The 22,407-nt window shown below is 37.5% G+C and overlaps 1 protein-coding gene across 5 annotated transcripts in view; it reads left to right on the forward strand.

Annotated features, from left to right (window-relative positions):
- Positions 1-22,407, forward strand: part of Ppil6 (peptidylprolyl isomerase like 6) — a 35,516-nt gene that overhangs the window by 1,508 nt on the left and 11,601 nt on the right. For 2 of the 5 annotated variants that reach the window (XM_040283196.2, XM_040283199.2), the window contains exons 2-6: positions 4,248-4,343; positions 8,271-8,459; positions 12,007-12,069; positions 12,174-12,321; positions 16,549-16,605. In XM_040283196.2, the coding sequence (XP_040139130.1) occupies positions 4,248-4,343; positions 8,271-8,459; positions 12,007-12,069; positions 12,174-12,321; positions 16,549-16,605 (553 nt within the window). Of the gene's footprint in view, positions 1-4,247; positions 7,395-8,270; positions 8,460-12,006; positions 12,070-12,173; positions 12,322-16,548; positions 16,606-22,407 lie in introns of those variants that run through there. The other 3 variants (XM_078019515.1, XM_040283197.2, XM_040283198.2) reach the window with 3 other exon arrangements.

Consider the following 22,407-nt stretch of genomic DNA (forward strand, 5'->3'; position numbering starts at 1 on the left):
ATCAAATATGAAAACATATCAGTGTAAATTCAGTTAGTACTGTCTTAATAGAGGTTATGTGATTATATTCCTGGCATGATCATTTATGAGCAATCTCAGATCCCTGATTTGCTGTAAAAGATTAAGATTCATAAGGGGTAAGGATAAGTATATATATTTTAATTTGGACGTAGTTGATTCCAGACCAAATACTAAATTATAAAGAAAAGTATGATATGCTTAATTTGAATACTACTGGGTTTGCTGGTTACTCCAGTTAGTTGCTCAGTTAGAAACAGCAGTCATCCCGTAGGAGTTCATCAAATAGAGCACAGAAAGTGGAACTGAGCCACCAGACATTGTTGTTTTTGTTGGATACAGTAGTCTAAGAAGGAAATGGCCCTACCACTGTTTTCCTCTTCTGCTCTCGTGAGTCCCAAAGTAGGACGCACTTATGTCCTAGATTTCTTGCCCTTGGAATACTCACCCCGGATGAAGTGTGCCAAACTAGTGCCCTTTCAGTCCACAACAGGGTCTCTAAGCACCAGCCTCACTTGACAAGGTGCCTACTCCAGCAGCTGTTACTTTTTCCCAGTTGGCCCAACCACTTCTCAGACCTGCTGGGAAAGTGGGACCTAATTGTTGTTGCTTCCACTGCTTTCTCTTGCTTTAGGGGGATACAGTGAAACTAATATCAAGAACAAAACTTTTTTAAATTATTCATTTGTTTATTTTAACTAGGTATATATGACAGCAGAATGCATTTTGACTCATTGTACACAGCTGCAGCACAACTTTTCATTTCTCTGGTTGTACAGGATGTAGCGTTGTCCATATGTGCAGTCATACACGTACCTAGGGTAATGATGTCCATCTCATTCCACCATCTTTCCTGCCTCCATACCCCTGCCTCACTCCCACTTTGCCCAATCATATTTCCTCCATTTTTCCTATGCTCCCTAGCCCCCCTGCTCATTATGGATCAGCATCCACTTATCAGAGAGAACATTTGGCCTTTGGTTTTATACATTAGCTTCTTTCACTTACCGTGATATTCTCCAACTCCATCCGTTTACCTGCAAATGCCATAATTTTCTTTTCTTTTAATGCTGAATAATATTCCATTGTGTATATATACCACAGTTTCTTTATCCATTCATCTATTGAAGGGCATCTAGGTTGGTTTCAGTTTAGCTATTGTGAATTCAGCTGCTATAAATATTGATGTGGCTGCATTACTATAGTATGCTGATTGTAAGACCTTTGGGAAGAGACTGAGGAGTGGGATAGCTGGGTAAAAAGGTGGTTCCATTCCAAGTTTTCCAAGTAATCTCCATACTGCTTTCCAGATTGGTTGTACCAATTTGCAGTCCCACCAGCAATGCATGAGTGTGCCTTTCCCCCCCACATCCTCGCCAACACTTATTGTTGTTTGTATTCTTGATAACTACCATTCTGACTAGAGATGAAATCTCAGCTTAGATTTGCATTTCTATAATTACTAGAGATGTTGAACCTTTTTTCATATATTTGTTGATCAAATATATATCATCATCTGAGAAGTGTCTGTTCAGCTCCTTAGCCCGTTTATTGATTGAATTCTTTGCTTTTTTTGGTGTTTTTTGAGTTCTTTATATATCCTGGAGATTAATGCATGTGGCAAAATTTTGCTCTCAAAATGTAGTCTCTCTCTTCACCTCATTGATTTTTTCTTTTGCTGAGAAGAAGCTTTTTAGTTTGAATCCATTCCACTTATATATCTTGATTTTATTTCTTGTGCTTTAGAAGTCTTGTTAAGGAAGTCAAGGCCTAATCCATCGTGATGAACATTTGGGCCTACTTTTTCCTCTATTAAGTAGAGGGTCTCTGATCTAATTAAAAGTTTTTTTAATTTTCTTTTTTTGTAGTTGTAGATGGACAGAATGCCTTTATTTTATTTGTTTATTTTTATGTGGTGCTGAGGATCGAAACCAGTGCCTCAAGCATGCTAGGCAAGCACTCTGCCATTGAGCTACAGCCCCAGCCCTCCCCCATCTTTTTATGACAGAATTGCTAACCTGTAAGAGTTTTCTTTTTTTAAATTTATATATGACAGCAGAATGCATTACAATTTTTATTACACATATGGAGCATAATTTTTCACATTTCTAGTTATATACAAAGTATATTCACACCAACTCATGTCTTCATACATGTACTTTAGATAATAATGATCATCACATTCCACCATAATTAATTACCCCATGCCCCCTCCCTTCCCCTCTAACCCCTCTGCCCTATCTAGAGTTCATCTATTCCTCCCATGCTCCCGCTCCCCATCCCACTGTGAATCAGCCTTCTTATATCAAAGAAAAACATTCCGCATTTGATTATTTGGGATTGGCTAACTTCACTTAGCATTAGCTTCTCCAACTCCATCCATTTACCTGCAAATGCCATGATTTTGTTCTCTTTTATTGCTGAGTAATATTCCATTGTGTATATATATGCCACATTTTTTTTATACATTCATCTATTGAAGGGCATCTAGGTTGGTTCCACTGTTTAGCTATTGTAAATTGTGCTGGTATAAACATTGATGTGGCTGTGTCCCTGTAGTATGTTGTTTTTAAGTCCTTTGGGTATAGACAGAGGAAAAGGGATAGCTGGTCAAATGGTGGTTCCATTCCCAGATTTCCAAGGAATCTCCATACTGCTTTCCATATTGGCTGCACCAGTTTGAAGTCCCACCAGCAATGTATGAGTGTACCTTTTTCCCCTACATCCTCACCAACACTTATTGTTGTTTGTCTTCATAATACCTGCCATTCTGACTGGAGTGAAATGAAATCTTAGAGTGTTTTTAAAAAAAAATATTTTTATTAATTATAGATGGACACAATACTTCTTTTGTTTATTTTTTTTTAATGTGGTGCTGAGGATCGAACCCAATGCCCCACACATGCTAGGCAAGTGCTCCACCACTAAGCCACAATCTCAGCCTTTGGAGTGGTTTGATTTGCATTTCTCTAATGCTAGCGACGATGAACATTTTTTTCATATATTTGTTGATTGATTGTATATCATCATCTGAGAAGTGTCTGTTCAGTTCCTTGACCCATTTATTGATCTGGTTATTTGTTTCTTTGGTGTTTTACTTTTTGAGTTCTTTTTATACCCTAAAGATTAGTGCTCTATCTGAAGTGTGAGGGGTAAAAATTTGCTCCCAAGATATAGGCTCTCTATTCACCTCATAGATTGTTTCTTTTGCTGAGAAGAAGGTTTTTAGTTTGAGTCCATCCCATTTATTGATTCTTGATTTTAATTCTTGTGCCAAAGGAATCTTATTAAGGAAGTTGGGGCCTAATCCCACATGATGGAGATTAGGGCCTACTTTTTCTTCTAGTTTTATTCCTAAATCCTTGATCCATTTTGAGTTTTGTGCATGGTGAGAGATAGAGGTTTAATTTCATTTTGTTGCATATGGATTTCTAGTTTTCCCAGCACCATTTGTTGAAGAGGATATCTTTTCTCCAATGTATGTTTTTGGCACCTTTGTCTAATATAAGGTAATTATAATTTTGTGGGTTAGTCTCTGTGTCCTCTGTTCTGTACCATTGGTCTGTACCATTTGGTGTCAATACCTGTAAGAATTTTCTATAGCCTAATGTATATAAGGTTCTGAGGATGATCTCCAATTCCATCCAAATAAATAAATAAATTTTTTCTGTGATTCATACAAAAAATTGTATGTTCAACCAAAAAATACTCAATATTATACCTAAATTCTACACCTAGATTTATTTAGTATTTACTTCTCTTTTTCCTAAGGTATATAACCATAGTATCCTTGTGATCTCCTTACATCAATGAATTACAGCAGTAATATTTACTTATTTTCCTTCAAGTAAACTATAGAACCACTGAGATTTAGCAAGAGTTTAATTTAAGGAAAAATTAGTCCTGAAAGAAGCAGATCATAAAACTATTGGCATAAACTCATTTGTTTATTCAGTTGTCAAGAGTGATTGACATACCATGAGCCAGATTCGATAGTAGATGGGCTTACAGACATAGTTCTTGCCCTCAGGAGCTTATATTCTAGAAGTCAGAGACAAATAAGCTCGTGTCCTAGTGTGGAAAGAGAGCAGAACAGCGCATCTCAGTCAGACTGTGGCCTAGGTATGGGCTGCATAAAACTTCCTGGAGACTCCATAAATATTTGGGGAAATGATTTTGACTTTAAAAGAGAACTCACTTTAAACTAATTATTGTATTTTGAAACCTAGAGTCTGAAGATGAATTATCCATCCAAATTTGAAGATCCTATAATGGTTCCTCTTCAAGAATTTGCATGGTATCAATATCTGCAGGAGAAAAAAAGGGTAAAGGATATTTGGGACATGGGGGATGTTGACAACAAGCAAAATTTAGCCTGAATTATTTATCTGTGCATTGTTTTGGGAACAAAATGAAAGTTATTTTTAATGAAACTAGATTTTTAAAAAATATTTATTTTTTAGTTATAGGTAGACACAATATCTTCATGTTATTTTTATGTGGTGCTGAGGATCAAACCCAGTGCCTCACTCATGATAGGCAAGCACTCTACCTCTGAGCCACAGCCCTAGCCCTATGAAACTAGATTTTTTTTCTCTAAATGATTTCAATCATTTTACCAGATGGACTTTTTTTTTTTTTTACTAGAATATTTTCCAAATTTTCCTTTGGAGAACATGTGATAAAGGTAAGTTTAAAATCCTCCATGGTGTTATTTATCCCTGCTGATGTTTAACCCTCTCTTCCTGTGATACCCTGGCATTCAAGTTGCTGTGGCCTGGCTCTTACTCTGGAAGGAGCCGGTGTTGTACATCACACAGATTGCCGAGGGTTTGTGTGACACTGTTACACAGAGGCACTTGTATGACAGCCTGAAGCTCTCACAGGGCATCCTGTCTCAGTTGGTGCTTCTTTTTCCCCATTCTCCCTTCTGCCATTACCCTTGGAAAATCCCAGACTTCGGGGCTAGTGGAGCTTGTCCAGGGATGGTAGATAGGGCTCCTCTTTTGTGCCACCCTGGTCTCTCTATAGTTGTGCCTGGAGCATGTGAAAAAGAGAAAAGAAGGTGGTGATCTGGCTCAGCAATCTCTCATGTTGGGGCGTGTAGAAAGGGTTCTACTTCCTGCTTCTTTTTTCCTGGTTTAGTCCTGCACAGGATTCCCAGTCCTGGTTTCTGTGTTCCACCTCGTTTCTCCAGTAGATGATGAAATTTCCATTTCCCTGATCTGAGCAGTTTCAGTCATTCAATGCTTGGTTGCATAAGGATATCCTGTGATCTTGTAATTAGGTACAATGTAAATAGTGCTGCTTTATAAGACCACTTCACTCTCTCTTCAGTCACATGAATGGTGCAAGACTGAGTCAAGAATACCAAGAATAGGCTGGGCACCATGGCATATGCCTGTAATCCCAGCAGCTCAGGAGGCTGAGCCAGCCTCAGCAAATTATGGAGACCCTAAGCAACTCAGCAAGACCCTGTCTCTAAGTAAAAAATAAAAAAAGGGAGGGGGATGTAACCCAGGGGTTAAATGCCCCTGGGTTCAATCTCTAGTACACCCCCCGCAATAAAAGAATAGCATTTGTTAAGTCTCATCATACTTTTGTAGCCATTTTCATAAGAATTCATGAAGAACAATGGTAAACACATATATATGTGTATGTGTATACATGTGGGTGCGCGCACACATACACACACACACACACACACACACACACACACCCCTATTCCTTACACAACTGGGGTTACCAATGGTCCTAGTTTGCCTGAGACTGAGAGGCTTCCTGGAATGTAGCACAGTCACAGGCAAATTGGAACAGTTCATCACACCTAACATAAACAATACTTTTTCTAAATTTTTATTATCAAACATAATACTGCCTTCCAGTCTCATGCCCTCTCCTATAGGAAAACTGATGTTATGGTCTGTGGATTGCACCTGGTCCTCTTGTACATTCCCATTGTCCTCTTGAAAACCAGTTAGCCGGACACAGTTGTACATGTCTATAATCCCAGTGATTTAGGGGGCTGAGGCAGGAAGATCATAAGTTCAAGGCCAACCTGGGCAACTTAGTAAGATCCTGTCTCAAAATTAAAAAAAAAACAAAAAAACTAAAGAGGGCTGGGGATGTACTCAGTTGTAGAGAACCCCTGGATTCCATCCCATCCCCAGTACTACAAAAAAAAAAAAAAATGTAAATTTTACTCACCAGCCTCCTCCCTCTCCAATCTGGTCTGCCTGGAGGTGATTTGTGCTCTCCTGTTGTCTTTCTCGTTGAGGCTTCCTAGTTAATCCCGGCTGCTTCTTGCCACCTGTACTTTATTCCTTATCTGTACTTTCTTTCCTCTGCCACACTCATCCTCTGGATATCTGTCACCTTAACCTTTTCTTCCTTTTCAAGTCAGTCTTTTGGTCCTTCTTTAATGAGAGCTTTGTGTCTTATGTTATATGAAGTGCTTCTTAGTGCATGTGGTCTTAGTTCATTAGGCCAGCTGGCCTTATGCTTCAGCAGAATTTAATGCCCCTCTCAAGGGATGGCTTCAGGTCTTTGGAAGGGCCTCTCTCTCCCCTCTAAAAAAGGCTGCATCATAGGTCCTGGATGAAAAGTCCTAGAAACTACCAGGTCCAGTCTGCTACCTAGAGGCAAGCAAGGAGTCTCCTTATGTACAGAAGAGACAGAGATAAGGCATTTTCATCTTTAGCCTCTAAATAAAATGTACCATCTACTGCATTTCTCCCATAAGGCTAACTAAAATGTTCATGATTAGATTTTTTTCTCCCTTTTTGGGTTTTAGGTCTAGCAAAATATAATACTGATAAATTGAACATTCCAGGAACTATTGACACATAGTTTCTATCAATGATTTATGGTAGAACATGAAGAAGTTTTTCTCTGCCAGGAAGCAGGTTTTGAGAGGATCATGGGAAACAAGCAGCAGGATATTAAATCTTGTAAGAGAAGCTGGGAATGGCTAAGTTGGCAAGTTGGAGGCAAACTGTTCTCTCAAACTTATTTTTCTAAGTTCAGTCTCCAGACCAGCAGCATCAGCATCTCCTTGGATGTTTAGAAACCCAAATTCTAAGGCCCCATCCCACAATCAGAAAGTCAGATGGGCCTTAGGAATCTATGATTCCAAAGCCCACTACAGTTTGAGAATGGCTGTACAAAGATATTCATGGTTTTCCAGAGCTGGCACTTGGTAATCGGCAGATTTCAGAGGGGATGTAACTCAGTAGCCATGCACTAAGGATTCAAGAGGTTGACCAGCAGCATTTTGTGGATGAAGACACTGACACATTTCATTTTGAGGGGCTTCTTCATTGCCTGACTGGGTTTTGGAAATCCCTGCTGGCCTCCTAGGAGGCATTTTCCTAAAGGTGAGCCCCTCCATTTTTGCCCCCATACAAAAAAAAAAAATTCTCTTAATACTTTGCATTGAAAAATCATCCCTTAGCTGGACATCGTGTAATTCCAGCCTATAATTCCAGCAGCTCGGGAGGCAAGATTACAAGTTCAAAGCTATCTTTAGCAACTTAGTGAGGCCCTAAACAACTTAGCAAGACCCTGTCTCAAAATAAAAAAATTAAACAGTGCTGGGAACAGTGGTAAAATTAAACAGTGGTTAAAGCATCCCTGGGTTCAATCCCTAGTGCTAAAAAAAGAAAAGAAAAGAAAGAAAATCATCCCTTACCCAGAATCCTTAACCTTCCCAAGCATGCACACAGTAAAATGTGTTTGGTAAATGAAGAGACTGCTCTTTTCTTCTTACCCTCTGGTATTTAACCCAGGGACATTCTACCACTGAGCTACTCACATCCCTATCCCTTTACTTCATTTTGAGAGAAGGTCTCACTATAATGCAAAGATCACTCTCAAACTTGTGATCCTCCTGCCTCAGCACCCCAAATTGCTGTGATTATAGGTGTATGTCACGGTGCTTGGCCAGAGTTGCACTTTGTTTCTGAGTTAATAAGTATGCTCAGCATATAATGACTTTTATTACCAGAATTACTATCTATCTTCTATGATTACAACATTTTTAAGATTAGTTTTTTAAATCATTCTGTGCTTTCATGATGTTTGGTTACTTAAAATGTTCTTAAATTCTCTTTCACAGAAGACTTTTGAAAGGTGGTAAAAGCATATTTTTAAAATATTCAATCCTAGAGTTGATTCCAAACTCTGGCTTATGGATAGAAGTTGTTTGTTTGTTTTCTTTCCTTCATTACATTTTTTTTTGTCTTTTCCTATAGGAACTCAGGGATGAAACATGGGAATATTCTTCCAATGTGATGTGTTTTATTAATGATAAATTCCTCGGTGATGTATCTGATCTGCAGAAATGGGCCCACAAGGTGTGGGATATAGTTGATATTAAGCCCCCTGCACTTTATGAGGCACTTACTGTGGATTTTTCCACAAAATTCTTGAGAGACACCAAGGCAAGTTTTATATATGTATGTATATATATATTTTTAAGGCAAGTTATATTGATTTATTTTTTTACAAAGTAAAATAATGAATTTTTTGATCATTTATGTTGATTCAGCATTCATTATTCAAATTCTAACAAAAGGAATATAAAAAGTAGGAGCCATGGGTATAAGCCTTTGGTGACTATTAAGATTCACTTGCAAAATACTGTAGGAAGGCAAAGTTTGGCTTGGTGCTATAGAGAAAGCATTATTTCTCAGTAGGTAAGCTGGTTGGGGAGAACTCTCTGCTCAAACATTTCTCCTCCATTTTATAGATTTATTTGCATGAGTTATCCACTTTAAAATATAAAAACCCCTGTCTGCACTTCTTTTTTATTATTTATTTTTTAGTTGCAGTTGGGCACAATACCTTTATTTTACTTACTTATTTTTATGTGGTGCTGAGGATCGAACCCAGGGCCTCACATGTGCTAGGCGAGCGCTCTACCACTGAGCCACAGCCCCGACCCCCCCCTGTGTGCACTTCTGTAGCCCCATCAGCTATAGAGACTGAAGCAGAAGGATCTCAAGTTCAACACCAACCTGAGCAACTTATCGAAACCTTGTGCCACAGTAAAAAATAAAAGGGACTGGGGATGAAGCTTAATAATAGAATTCCCCTGGGTTCAATCTCCAGCATGCCAGAAAAAAAAAAAAAGAGAGAGAAAAAGAGAGGGATAGGGAAAAAGAAGAGAAAGAAGAAGAAGGAAAGGGAGGAAGAAAAGTAAGGAAGGGAAGAGGAAGGAGAGGAAAGGAAAAGGGGGAAAAGTGTCAGATTTTAAAGCATGACACATAGTTGGTGAGAGCAGACCTCACAGACACTGGCAGTTTCCAGTGACAGGATGGTGAGAAACATGAGGTCCAGGGAGGTGAGAGACAGGCACTAGGATGGTGATACAGGTAAAGATACTTTGTAATTTTGCTCTGAGACTTTGTTGTACTGACAACTATCACCTCCTAGAAATAATTTTAAGCCCATGGTGGCCTGTATACACAAAGTGACACATTGCTAGGATCTGAGGTTTTGCAAAGGCAGAGACCTTGCTTTATGGATCCTCATTTAACTACTACCTTGAACCAAAATAAAACATAGTGAGTGCTCAGTGAATGTTGGGTTGAATAAGCAGTGCAGTTTAAAAATGCTAGAAACTCTGGGGTGTGTGGAGGAATGTTCAAGGGTCAGAAGTCTGAAAGTACATGGTATATTCTGGGAATGATGGGACAACAAGGAAGCCATAATTAGTACGAAATGAGACAAGGAAATGAGATTATCAGCCAAGACCGTTGGTGCCAACAGCACCAAGCTACTTAAGGAAAGGAGGGTATGTATTGAAATTATGTTGGTTATCTGACAGTTGACAGGAAAGCTGGAGAACCTGCTTTGAAAAACAGGTAACCAAGGAAGGCCATATAGGTAAAAACATGGCAAGAGTTATGTGGCAGGAATGTGTCACCAGGATGTTGCTGCAGGCAGATGCTGCTGGCTTTAAATTCACAGAGCCACCATCATTGAGATGTGGACTGCCCTTTTGTCTTTGCACCACTCCTTGGAACTCCAGGGCCCCAGGCAGGAGGACTTGTCTGGCAAGCCCCAGTTTTATTGCCACAACCTGGTTGTCAAAGGCTAGGGTAGAGGGAGAATCTGGCCCCTTTAGGTTCTAGTGAGAGCAGTTGGGCCCTGCAGGGAGTTTCCCACCAGAAAGAGTGTTCAGAAGTTAAGAAAAAGGAGGAAAAAAAGTAATAGATAAAAAAGAAATTATAATTTCTCAGCCAGATTATGATTTACTGTCCATTCTGAACCAAGGAGCCAGATTTTATCCAGAAGGAAACCAAGCCAACAGAACTTTTCATCAAAAGAGTATGACATATTCTTTTTCCTCTTTTAGAAAAAAATTTAGGATCGTGCCAAAGCAGGCCGAGCAGGGTAGGTGTTTGGAAAGTTGCTATAGTAGCATGGGCCAGGAATAATGAAAGCCTGGATTAATTGGTGGCAGTGAGGATGGAAGTCCTTGATTCCAGAGAAGAGCCTGAGAAGTAGACTTTTCTTGCTGAGTCAAACCCAGGAACTTGTTTACTTCCAGGTTAGAACCATATGCTAAACAAGTATGTTTATATGTTTGGTTGCTGGTGACTAGGAAATTACCTGGTGTTGCATTTATTAGATCTCTTCATCAGCGTTTTCAGAATTATATACTCTTGACAATCACCAAAGATAACCTGTTGATGAACGTGGAAGTTTAATCATGCCTGAATGAACTTACTTATTTTCTCAATCAATCATGATTTCCATTATAGCCTTTTATTCCTCTTAAACTGTAAAGTTTACTATGTTTCCTATTCTTCATTTATAATATTCTCTTTTATAATTAAGAACTTGTACAGAAACAGAGAAGCCCTACCAAGTTAATTATAGTGACATAAATAACATATTTTAAGATGATATCATTTACGTTTCCCAGATTCTTAAGAAAGAGGTTAGGGCCTGGGGAAGTGGCTCAAGCAGGAGCGCGCTCGCCTGGCATGCCTGCGGCCCGGGTTCGATCCTCAGCACCACATACCAACAAAGATGTTGTGTCTGCCGAGAACTAAAAAATAAATATTAAAATTCTCTCTCACTCTCTCTTAAAAAAAAAAAAAAAAAAAGGCAGATCCGCACACAGGCTCGGGATCCCTTTTAAAGAAAGAGGTTAGGCCAAGTTATGCACATCATTTAAAAAAAAGTGGCACTTTGGTATATATGAATATGGTATCCAAGATTTAGAGCACTCCATTAGCTGTGCTGTGGCCCCCAAGTGAATGCTTTATTAATGAAGACTAGTGTTTTCAGTTCAGATGCTTCTTTAAAGGATCAGACAAGGTCTCGAAAATAGTCAACTCTACTGGAAAGGGTACTAAGTGAAAACAAGAGCTGGAGGCATTTGTGCATGTAAGAGAATTTTTGAAGATAACTCAACCTCCTTGTCTTCCCTACCCCTAGTGCCACACCTCCTGTAGATATAGAGGCCTCATTTTTTCCACTTGGAAAGCTAATCTGTGCTGTGCTTGGCTCTGGCTAACTAATCTGTGCTCTCTGAAAATCCAGAACACCTGGTAACCAAATCCATGGCACTCAGAACTATTCAGGAAAGAAAACAGAAGTAGAAAAGAATTCCCAGTCTGTTTCTTTTCCCAGGGGAACTGACCAGTTTCCCTTGCCTTGTGGAATTGTGAGGTAGTGGATAGCTAGGCCGTATGGGCCTGTGATCAGTAAACATTTTTCAAAGCCTCACTACTGAAAGGTTTTAAAAATATATAATGAAAAACAAAGTTTTAAAAATATGTCATGTGAGTTGTAAAGACTTGGTAAAAGAAAAGAAAATGAGCTTTGTCATTCATTTGATTTCTCTGTTGTTATTTATTGGTAATGCTATTAAAGTTTTATCACAGAAAACATGTCTGTTATATTTTTGGTCATTTCTATAACTTTCTTACAAGACATTGACCTGCATTATCTTTTTCTCCCTAATTTTAATAGCATGTTTTTGTATTCTTGGACATTAAGATTAATTTTTATCCAATTGGACGGTTGATTTTTGAGGTAAGAGGATGTTGCCTTTCTAAAAAAAAAAAGTTGGGAAGCATCTATGATTGTTAAGATGTTAAAATATTTCATCTTTGAAACCTTTTGTCTTTATTTTGTAGCTATATTGTGATGTATGTCCCAAAACATGTAAAAATTTTCAGTTCCTGTGCACAGGAAGAGCAGGGTTTTCTCAAAGTGGCATAAGGTTACATTACAAAGATTCAATTATTCATCGAGTGGTCCAGAATGGTTGGATACAAGGGGGAGGTGAGTTTAAATTCTTACATACAACTTAATTGCAAACCCAGAATTTTGTTTAGCTACTTTTATAAAATGCATATAGAATTAGATATTCTCTTATTTATTGGTGTATATTAATTACATAAAATAGTGGGTTTCATGGGTCATATTCACATACAAATAACAATAATAGGTATGTGCATATAAAAGAGTTTGGTAACTATTACTCTAATAATTAGATAGTCTTAATTTTAAATATGTACTTAAAGGATGTTTATATGGCTAAATGATAAATTAAGATATTTGTATTGCTTTATACAGATCACTAATTATTTTTTTAAAAACACATTGTCAGGAATATTCTAAATTAAAAAGTATGCTAACTTTTTTTTAAAATAAAAAAATAATTTTAAATGCTCAACTAAATACATGAAAATACCTTGAAACACAGTGCTTTTAAGAAATATGTTAAGGGTAGAAATTTGAAAGTAAAATAAATGGAAAATAATTTATTTTTTGCCAAACACATTACATTGTTACTAGTGAAAAGTATTATCTGAAGGATTTTGGTCTCCTTTTGTGTTTCTTTTCAGGTCAATCCTTTGGCTTTCCTCAGAATAGGTGCTTGATTAACAGTACAAAATTAAATTTTGAAGGGCTTTTGGAAGATATTCCATAAGGAGAAATCAGGCAGCAATTTAAAAATAATTGACTTAGTGTAGAAGGAGATTTGCTTGAACTTGATAACATATGCAGAAGCTTAAATTGATGTTTAATTTTTTAGTATGATCTGTAATATTTTGAGACTGATGAGGGGGGGTTATTTCAAGATTTATTCCAAGTCTTTTGCATGTAAAGCAGGTATTCTTTCCTTAATCTCTGCAAAATGAGATCATATCACAAATACTGTTATCTAACCTTAATTTTTTTCCCACTTTATATGAGGTATTTATCTTCCCAAAGAACATAAACACAGAAAATTTTTGGAGTCTTCCCAGTCTTTTAAATATTGTTAAATAATTTTAATTTTCCTACTGGTAAACATTTTGATTATTTTCCATGTTTTGTCTGTTTTGTTTTGTTAGTATGAAACAATCCTTAAGGGAACCAACATCAGGGTTCCTAACACTTTTTTTTGGGGGGGGGGATACCAGGGATTGAACCCAGGGATGCTTTACCACTGAGGGCTCCTGGTTCTGCGCCTGATAGTGACTCTCCCAGGCCAGGATCTCAGATGCTCAGAAATTTGAAAATAAAATAAATGGAAAATAATTAATTTCTTGCCAAAGACATTACATTGTTACTAGTGAAAAGTATTATCTGAAGGATTTTGGTCTCCATTTGTTTTTGATTAAACTCCCCCAGAGCAAGATTTGGGAAAAGTAGGTCATATTATTTGTTTGGGGTTTTTGCAGTAAAATTTCTTGGGAAAAGTAGGTCATATTATTTGTTTGGGGTTTTTGCAGTAAAATTTCTAAATAGTAAAGTGCACACATTTTGAGAATTAAGAACAGTTTAGGAAAAAATGAGATTGCTAGATTGAAATCTAAACTTTGATACATATAAGTTGTACCACCTTAGATATGCACTTAGCATCTCTGAATCAGTTCCTTAATCATAAAATGGGGATAATTTTAATAATATTAAAGTTTGTGGTAAGTATTCAGTAACATGGAGAACTGAAAGTGTCAAGCTCTGTAACAGTGAATCCTGCTATTACATATAATTATTATGCCCAATAAAAAAATATGGAAAAAAAAGTGCAAAGTCTGGACATTATCTTCTCCCTTCAGATGTTGAATTCCCCTAGAGCAATGTAGAATTGGGGAGCATAAGAGCTAAATTTGGTTTTGTGTCATGCCTTAAAATGCTTCTAGGTATTGTTACTTAAGCTTTGGGACCAACAGGCCTCACATTTCCACACTGCCTTCCCCTCCATCCCCGTCTTTTGACATCTCCCTCTTGCTCATTCGGCTCCACATATGGGCTCCCTTGCTATTTCTTAAGCACATCAATTACAAGTTGGCCTTGAAGTCTTTTGTTTTGACTGGGACATACTCCACCCAGCTATATCTCCAGATATCCCCTTCTTTCACAAACTTATTGGATTTTCCCTACAGTGAATCTCAGCAAGGACACCCTATTTAAAACCACCACTTTCTGGGGCTGAGGTTGTGGCTCAGTGGTAGGGCATTTGCCTAGCATGTGTAAGGCACTGGGTTCGATCCTCAGCTCCACATAGAAATTATATCCATCTACAACTTAAAAAAAAAAAACCCTGCCACTTTCTTTCTTTATAGTGTTTTTCACCATTGGACATATAATAATAGTATGTCCAATATTTCTTGGATATGCAATTATGTGAATTATAAGACATTTGTCTAATGTCTATTTCTCTTCACTAGAATATACATCCCATGAGGGTAGAGATTTTTTATCTACTTAGTTCACTCTTGTATCCCTTGTTCTAGCTAGAACAGTACCTAGCATAGTCTAGGTAGTTAACATTTGCTGAAAGAAAGAAAGAATGAATGAAGAAACACTTGAGTAGGAAGCATACATTGTCTTCATTTCAAAAGTACAAAGTTAAAGAAGATACCAACTCAATATATCACTTTGGTCAGATTCCCCTCTGTGACTCCCACAAAGCCTGACTTTAGAAGGGTCTCGGGATATAATTTAATACATCTTATTATTATCATCATCATGTTGAAAATTATGAAGATGATGATAATAAATGGATGCATTCTATATTCATGGAATTCTACACTGTAGTGGCAGCCACTGATGAATGAGCATACCACCCTGCCAGGTACTGCCCTTCATCATTTCACTTAATCCTAAGAGCCACCTGTGAGGCAGTTACTGGTATCTCTGTTTATACAGGCAAGGAAGAGGCTTGGGAAAAGTAACTAATGTCAAGATTTCAATCATAATCATCTGACTTCAAATTTACTTTTAGCCACTATTTGGCATCTCTAAATTTGTTGTCAGAGTTACAGACATAATATCATATACAAGGCTGAATTCAAGTGAGTGGGTTATGGCCACCAAAAATAGTAGTAAATACTAATTGAAATGGTGTCAACATAAAACATTCATCTGGGACATTTGACGTGGAGGACAAGAGGAACTTTGGGGAGTGTAAGGTAGATGAGGCAAAGGAGTATGACTGATGTTAGGTAAGTTAGAAGGGGAAAGTATCCAGCTGGGCAGACTTTCCTGAACAAAGTAGACTAGGATCCAAAGGATTGGAAATCAGAAACCTTAACTTCCCCATTTCCAGATTTAGCCTTCAGCCATTACATATCCATTTGGAATTTTAAGCCAAGTAGGGTTTTAGATTTAAGACTTATCGATTAACCTCTGAACCAGTTTTACGAATAGTATAACTTAAATGCTACATTTTCTTTTCCAAATAAATTCTCTCCACGTGCTTAATGTTGTATCAGATTTCTTTAAAATTAGCAGACTTTTATTAGAGATAATTGCTCTTACTTGGCTAAAATAGTCCTTCAAAAAAGGTTTATTTAACACTATTAGAAGAGGAGGGTGGATCAGAATACTGAAAGAATACTGATGAGGAGTCTGGGGTATAGAAGACAAACATGTCTTCCTTTCAATATATAAAATAACTTGTACCTGGAGTCTTTTTATAGTAGGAGCATTGCCTAAGCCAAAATATGCATGTCTTATAAATATCTAAGAGAACCTCATTACATTATAAGGAATTTTATTTCCAAAATATTGGGGAAATGAATGTTATCTCTACAGGGGAACCACAGGAATGAAAATTTGAACATGTATTCTTTTTAGAGCACGTATTTTTAGTTACACTCTAAAAAGAACTTACTCTTCCTATTTTATCCTCCTAGCTTAATCTCCCTATTTCTCTGAAAAGCAAGGAGGTCTATGGGATAACTTTTGAAGTAAGCAGAATTTATGTGAACACTTTTTAAAATCATGACCACAATGGTAACTTAATACTTCATTATTTCAAAGGTTTTGCACTGTAGTTTAAGCTACATCAGAGAGTTTTATAAGGATAAAATGGAATCCTGAAAATAAAAATCATTAAAAAATGCACATGAAGTTATTATGGTAAAATTTTCATGGTTTAGATATTAAACAGGTGACTTACTCTAGATATTGGTAAAAGTATAATCATAATTTAAAATATCTTTTCCCACCTATCATTACTACACTCTAACTTTTTTAACCTCAAAATTCTGTTTACTTACTGCTATTTCTTAGACATAGTAGCTGGAAGAGGAGATAATGGAGAGTCTATTTATGGACCAACATTTGAAGGTATGTGTTTTAAACATCTAGTTCTCTTAAATTTGAATAATCCACTAATACATTACTGACACATTTAAAGACACATAAGATTAGATTTTTCACAACTCCAAATAAGATAGTGTTAGGTATATATATATATATATATACACACACACACACACACATATATATCAGTATATATATGTTAATATGTATATATCATATATTCATATATATTATTATATTTATACATGTGCATATATATATACATATAGTTAAAAATTATGGGGATAAGCCTGGTCCAGAACAGTTTGAGCACATATTTTGTTTTACTTGCCTAATTATATTATTTCTTTATCTAGGATAAATCCCAGTTTATTATCTACCTCATGTTCTAACAGATGACAAGAACACTATAAAAGTTACTAAGGTCATGGCAAAAGGCCCCAGAGGTCAATTTGAAGAGGCTGTTATGGCCAAAGATGTAATAATTTGAACTTCAAAAAGAATAGTAATAGCAATTGACCAAAACTCGTCAAATATTTTAATCTATGAGTTCATAATTATATTAAATTATTAAATAAAACCTAATTGGTTACCTTTGGGAGAATGATAGGAAAAGAATTCATTATCCTGAAAACTGCTAAAAACAGAGAAAAAAATCAAACATTTTTCCTGCTTTTCCTATATGAACTGTATGAACTTATAGATAAAGGAAAACATCTATTTTTAAAAATGTTCCAATTAATAAATGAAAAGGAAATAATAGAATAGCACCCCCTTTGCTGCCTGCAGTGATATAATGCATGTAGGCATTTGCCGCATCAATATCTATTAATGTCCCAAATCAAAGACAAAAAAAATCAGAGACATTCTGTGCCTTCTGTTGAAAGAACACATTAGCGAAGGAACAGAACATGAGCCTGATTCTCTGGACCCAGCCAATGTTTAAGAAATACAGTCAGTTCAGTTATAATGTGATATATATTCCAAAGAAATATTTGCACCATATAACACCATGAAGTAAAAACCTCAGGCAAAAATTTATGGTAAAAATGAGGTTACAAAAAGGTCATCAGTGTCACAATAAAAAACAAGACAATAGGGGCTGGGTTGTGGCTCAGTGGTAGAGTGCTTACCTAGCATGTGTGAATGAAGTGCTGGGTTCAGTTCTCAGCACCATATATAAATAAATAATATAAAGGTCCATTGACAGTACACACACACACACACACACACACACACACACACACAGTAATCTAAAAAAAAGTAACACTATTTTACATGTATTAAATGATCAAGAAACAAGTACTATAATAAATTTTACCTTGAAAAAGACTTGAAGTTTGTTGTGGAGGTGGGCATAGGAAGAGTTGATGCTTTGATTTGGTCAAAGTGGAAGGAGAGCTTTTGGAGTTCAGAACACCAAATGTGGGTGGGTGGGTGTTGAGACCACAGCCCACTTGTGCTAGGGCAGTGGGATAGGTTGCTAAGAGACTAAAAAAAAAAAAAAAAAAAAAAAAAGAAAGAAAGAAAAACCTGAAAACAGCATATGAGATACAAGGCTTATTGAAAATGCTTATGCAAAAGATTCAGTGGCAACAGGCTGGACCTTGTCACCTCAGTCTCTCACAGTGCTTCACCAAATAGTGCCTTCATCCCTCAAAAATTACTTCAGAAAGTCCACTTGATAGGCTGGACAGAGATCACCTCCAACCCTCATGGTACTTTGTCAAATAGCACCTCTGCCCCTCGTGACACCTTATCCAGTGTTGGGGGGCTGGATGAATGGTACTAATCCTCTCCACAGTGCCCCCAGTTCTATACCAATTATCTCTGGGAGAGGTGTTTTGTAAGTTAGGCTACAGAAAAAGTGACATGATTAGTTTGCTTTGTTCCTTGTTTGACCAGCATTCCAAGGAATAGTTTCCTGGAATACATGCAAGAAAGCCATTCCTACAGATAACACTAACTTACCCTATTTGCAGTACACATGAGAAAGAGTCATTGTCCTTCAAGATAGTATTTATCTGGACATTCCAGTCCAGGCCCACTTATGTTGTTTTCTTAACTTGGTTAGGTTCTTGGGAATGGAAAGGGGCATTTCAGGGACACAGAGCTTCACCGCTCTCCTTTACTGTTAAGGATGACATAGTGGGGCTCATGATTCGCCCTGAGTTAGCTGGTAGATGATTGAAATGTGTTTGTTCCACCTGGATAGAGTTTTCATTCACCTTGTGTTTCTCAAGGAGGAAGCACAGTAAATGGGTGAAATCAAGTTGAAACAATTTTGCATTTTGAAACAAGTGTTATAGCAGAGGTGATAGGACAGAGGACAGAGGAAACATTCATCTTTCCACCACTATGAGAGAATATCTGAGATAATCAACTTAAAAGAAAGAAAGTTTATTTTGGCTCATGGTATCAAAGATTTCAGTTCATGGTTGGGGGGACCCATTGCTTTGGGGCCTGTGACAAAGCAAAACATTATGGTGGGAGCACATGGTGGTGCAAAGCTGCTCAGCTCATGGCAGCAGGAAGTGTGTATGTGTGTAAGAGAGAAATAGAGATATTGGACCTAAGATTCCACTATCCTTCTCAAGGCCATGCTTTCATATCCCCAACGATCTAAATTTCTCCTTCCTCAAAGATCCCACCACCATGGGGTGGGGGGAGGCGGGGACACTCACGAGGGACATTTGAGTTCCAAACTATAGTAATGGTACATTGCTGCACATGAGTGAAATCAGCAAACTAGAGACTTGAAGACATTCTAGGGGTTAGATAGCTCAGGTTCTTTAATAAAGTATAGAGAAATGACAGGATAGAGGTAAAACCTTCAGGTTAATAGAGATTTAAAAGGCATATCAAGTCTTTTTTTTTTTCTTCTTCTTATTTCAGTGCTGGGGATCAAACCTTGGGCTTTGTGGATGTTAGATAAATACTCTGTCCCGAGCTACATCCCCAAACTGACAAGTCTTTTAAAATGGGAAAGACCAAACTCTAGTGCACAGGGATGCACATTTGGATGATAAAACTTCTATATAAGGAAATGTTATGGGCTGGGATGTAGCTCAGTGGTAGAGTGCTTGCTGAGCATGCATGAAACCCTAAGTTTGATCCTCAGCACTTAAAAAAAAAAAGCGTGGTGTGGGGGACATTATGTTCATGATTTTACAATAGTCAAGGGAATGGTTATTTTAGGGGAGAGAGGGGTTTGACAAGGCAGTTTGGGGGAGGCTAGCAAAGTTCTTTTCTCTGCCAGAGTGGTAATTAAAAGTGTTTCATAAGTACTCTTTAACTAAACATTAGTTTTTCTTTGATCTTTTGTATTTGTATTTTATTAATAAAAAGTTTAAAAAAAATCTTAATGAACCAATGGCCACATTAAAAGGGAAAAATAATAACTAATTTTCTTCAAAATTTGTTCAGAGACACCTTTGTGAAATAAAAACATTCAAGAAACACCATTTATACATTCACACAACATTAGACTCCTAGGCCAGTGCCTGTATGATTCTAGAATTTGAGAAAACAAAGTCTATATGACCAAATTTCTTCCCTGAAATGTCCATGTTTTCATGTAGACAGATGTTTAATCAGATACAAATGCCACCCCCAGGTGCTGTTATGGAGGGTAGAACTGAATGCTGTGAGAAAGGAAAGAATAGCTGCCTGGGACTGTCGGAGGCAGCAGCACAGGGAAGCTGGTGGGTTGGGTCTTAAAATAAGACTGCAGATGGGAAAGGACCCTTTTGGAAGCTTTCCTGGCCTCCTTAATCCCTGATGAGAATTTACCATACCTCCCAACACCATGCCACAATCAGACCGCCCAAACTATGTGCACAGTGGCACAGCCTCAGAATGTGGACCTCTTGCTCCATGGGGAAATGGTCTCTGATAATCTCCTCACCTGGCACTCTAGACACTCCATTCTTAGACTGTTTGGTGTGCAGTCCACCCGTGGAGACCTTGCTGTCTTGCTGGCAGTTATGGAGGCTCAGTGTGCTCAGCAAAGCCTTTGTAACTGCAGCTGGTCTGGCAGCACAGAATTAGAAAATGTTCAATAAGCAACCAAATGAAAGGGAGCCATGTTCCAGAGGGAAAAATGAGTGTGAAAAAGAGAGCAAGGCTAATCATCAAAACAGCTAAAGCTGGGTTTCCTCTCCTTTTACCCCTGAGGAATATTAATATGGTGGACAGCCAGGCTTTCCATTGCTTTTCTCTGATTAGCCCTCTTTCCACAACATGCAGAATTAAGTCCAAAACTTGTTAAAACAACCCCAAGTTTAAAACTTAAGGAGAATTTAAAAACAATGAAATGATATATAATTTCAGTTCATTTTTGTATTAATGGGTTAATCTTTTTAAACTTGGAGAGTCTGTTTGCTTTGTTTGTTTGGTTTTTGTTTTTTGTTTTTTTTTTTTTTTGTGGTGCTAGAGATTGAACCCAGGCCCTTGAGCCTGCTAGGCAAGTGCTTTAGCACTGAACTGCATACCCTGTCAGGGTCACTCCAGGTGAACTGGGATGGCACGAAATAATTACACAAAGACACAGAAATACCATTTTCTTTGGGTTCTGTGATGGCTCCTCTGACCCAGCTCCCACAAAGGAGGCAAGGCAGGCAAGAAAGAGAGAGGGCACACCTCGAACCCAGTTTTACTGGGGAGAAGCCATTCAAATGAAGCAACAGGCAGGATTACAAAGGAACAGGTGAGTGTAACTCAACCCCACTGGGTAACACCTACTCCTGGAGCCTCATTATCCAAGCGGAAGTAAGGCCCAAGTTATAGTGGGGCGCAATTATTGTTCAGTATCTCTTGCTCAGGGGGTGTATTTCCAGAGCAGCTCCCGACAACTTTGTTTTGAAACAAAACTTTAAAGCCCTAAATAAATATCTTTGCTTAGGCAAATTTCATCTATTGGGTTCTCTCTCTCTCTTTTTTTTTTCTATTGGGTTCTCTCTGGTTGTTCCATACATGCTTTATCCTTGGCAGAAACACTCAGGGAGAAAGGACTCAATTCAAACCTATCTAAAGGCCAATGATCTCACTCCTTACCAAATAGAAGGTAAAATCCCTCTACTTGGGCTGCTGCCCTGTTTATTTAGGTAAGCCTAAAGAGGTTCAGCCCCCTTCAGCAGTGCCATTGATTGACATAAGACCTATTTTTCTTTCTTGGGTGTGTAAAGCAACGTTTAAACGATAAATGAAATTAACTATTTATATTAGGAAAAAGCCCAGGAACTTTACATCAATAAATATATTTTTTTAAATGTATGAATTTCAAAGTTTAGAGATTCATGGGAGCTTGTAGAAAATTATAAGGAAGCAGAAGGAAAGAAGAGTGGTTGATAAGATCGAAATATACAGAGAAAAAAATAAAAATAAAAACAAAGGGAAAAAAAAAGAGAAACAGAAAGGTGGGCAGATCAGAGAACCATTAAGAAATGTGGCAAAACAACACTGATCTTTGCATTGTGATACTTGATAGGTCTGTATTTAGGTCTAAACCCTATTTAGAGCAAACAGGATTCTTTCTTATACATAATTTTATTTTTAAAAAACTTTATAAACAAAAAAAATTTTTTTTTTTGAGACAGAGTCCTGCTATGTTGCCCAGGGTGATTTTTATTTTATTTTGTTTTGTTTTTGGCACCAGGGATTGAACTCTGGGATATTTAACCACTGAGCCACATCCCCAGCCCTTTTTAAAATTTTACTTAGAGAACAGTCTCACTGAGTTGCTTATGGTGCCCTAATTTGCTGAGGCTGGCTTTGGACTCTCGATTCTCCTGCCTCAGCCTCTAAAGCTGCTGGGATTATAGGCAT

This window comes from Ictidomys tridecemlineatus, chromosome 8 (assembly GCF_052094955.1).
Source record: "Ictidomys tridecemlineatus isolate mIctTri1 chromosome 8, mIctTri1.hap1, whole genome shotgun sequence".
Lineage (NCBI taxonomy): Eukaryota > Metazoa > Chordata > Mammalia > Rodentia > Sciuridae > Ictidomys > Ictidomys tridecemlineatus.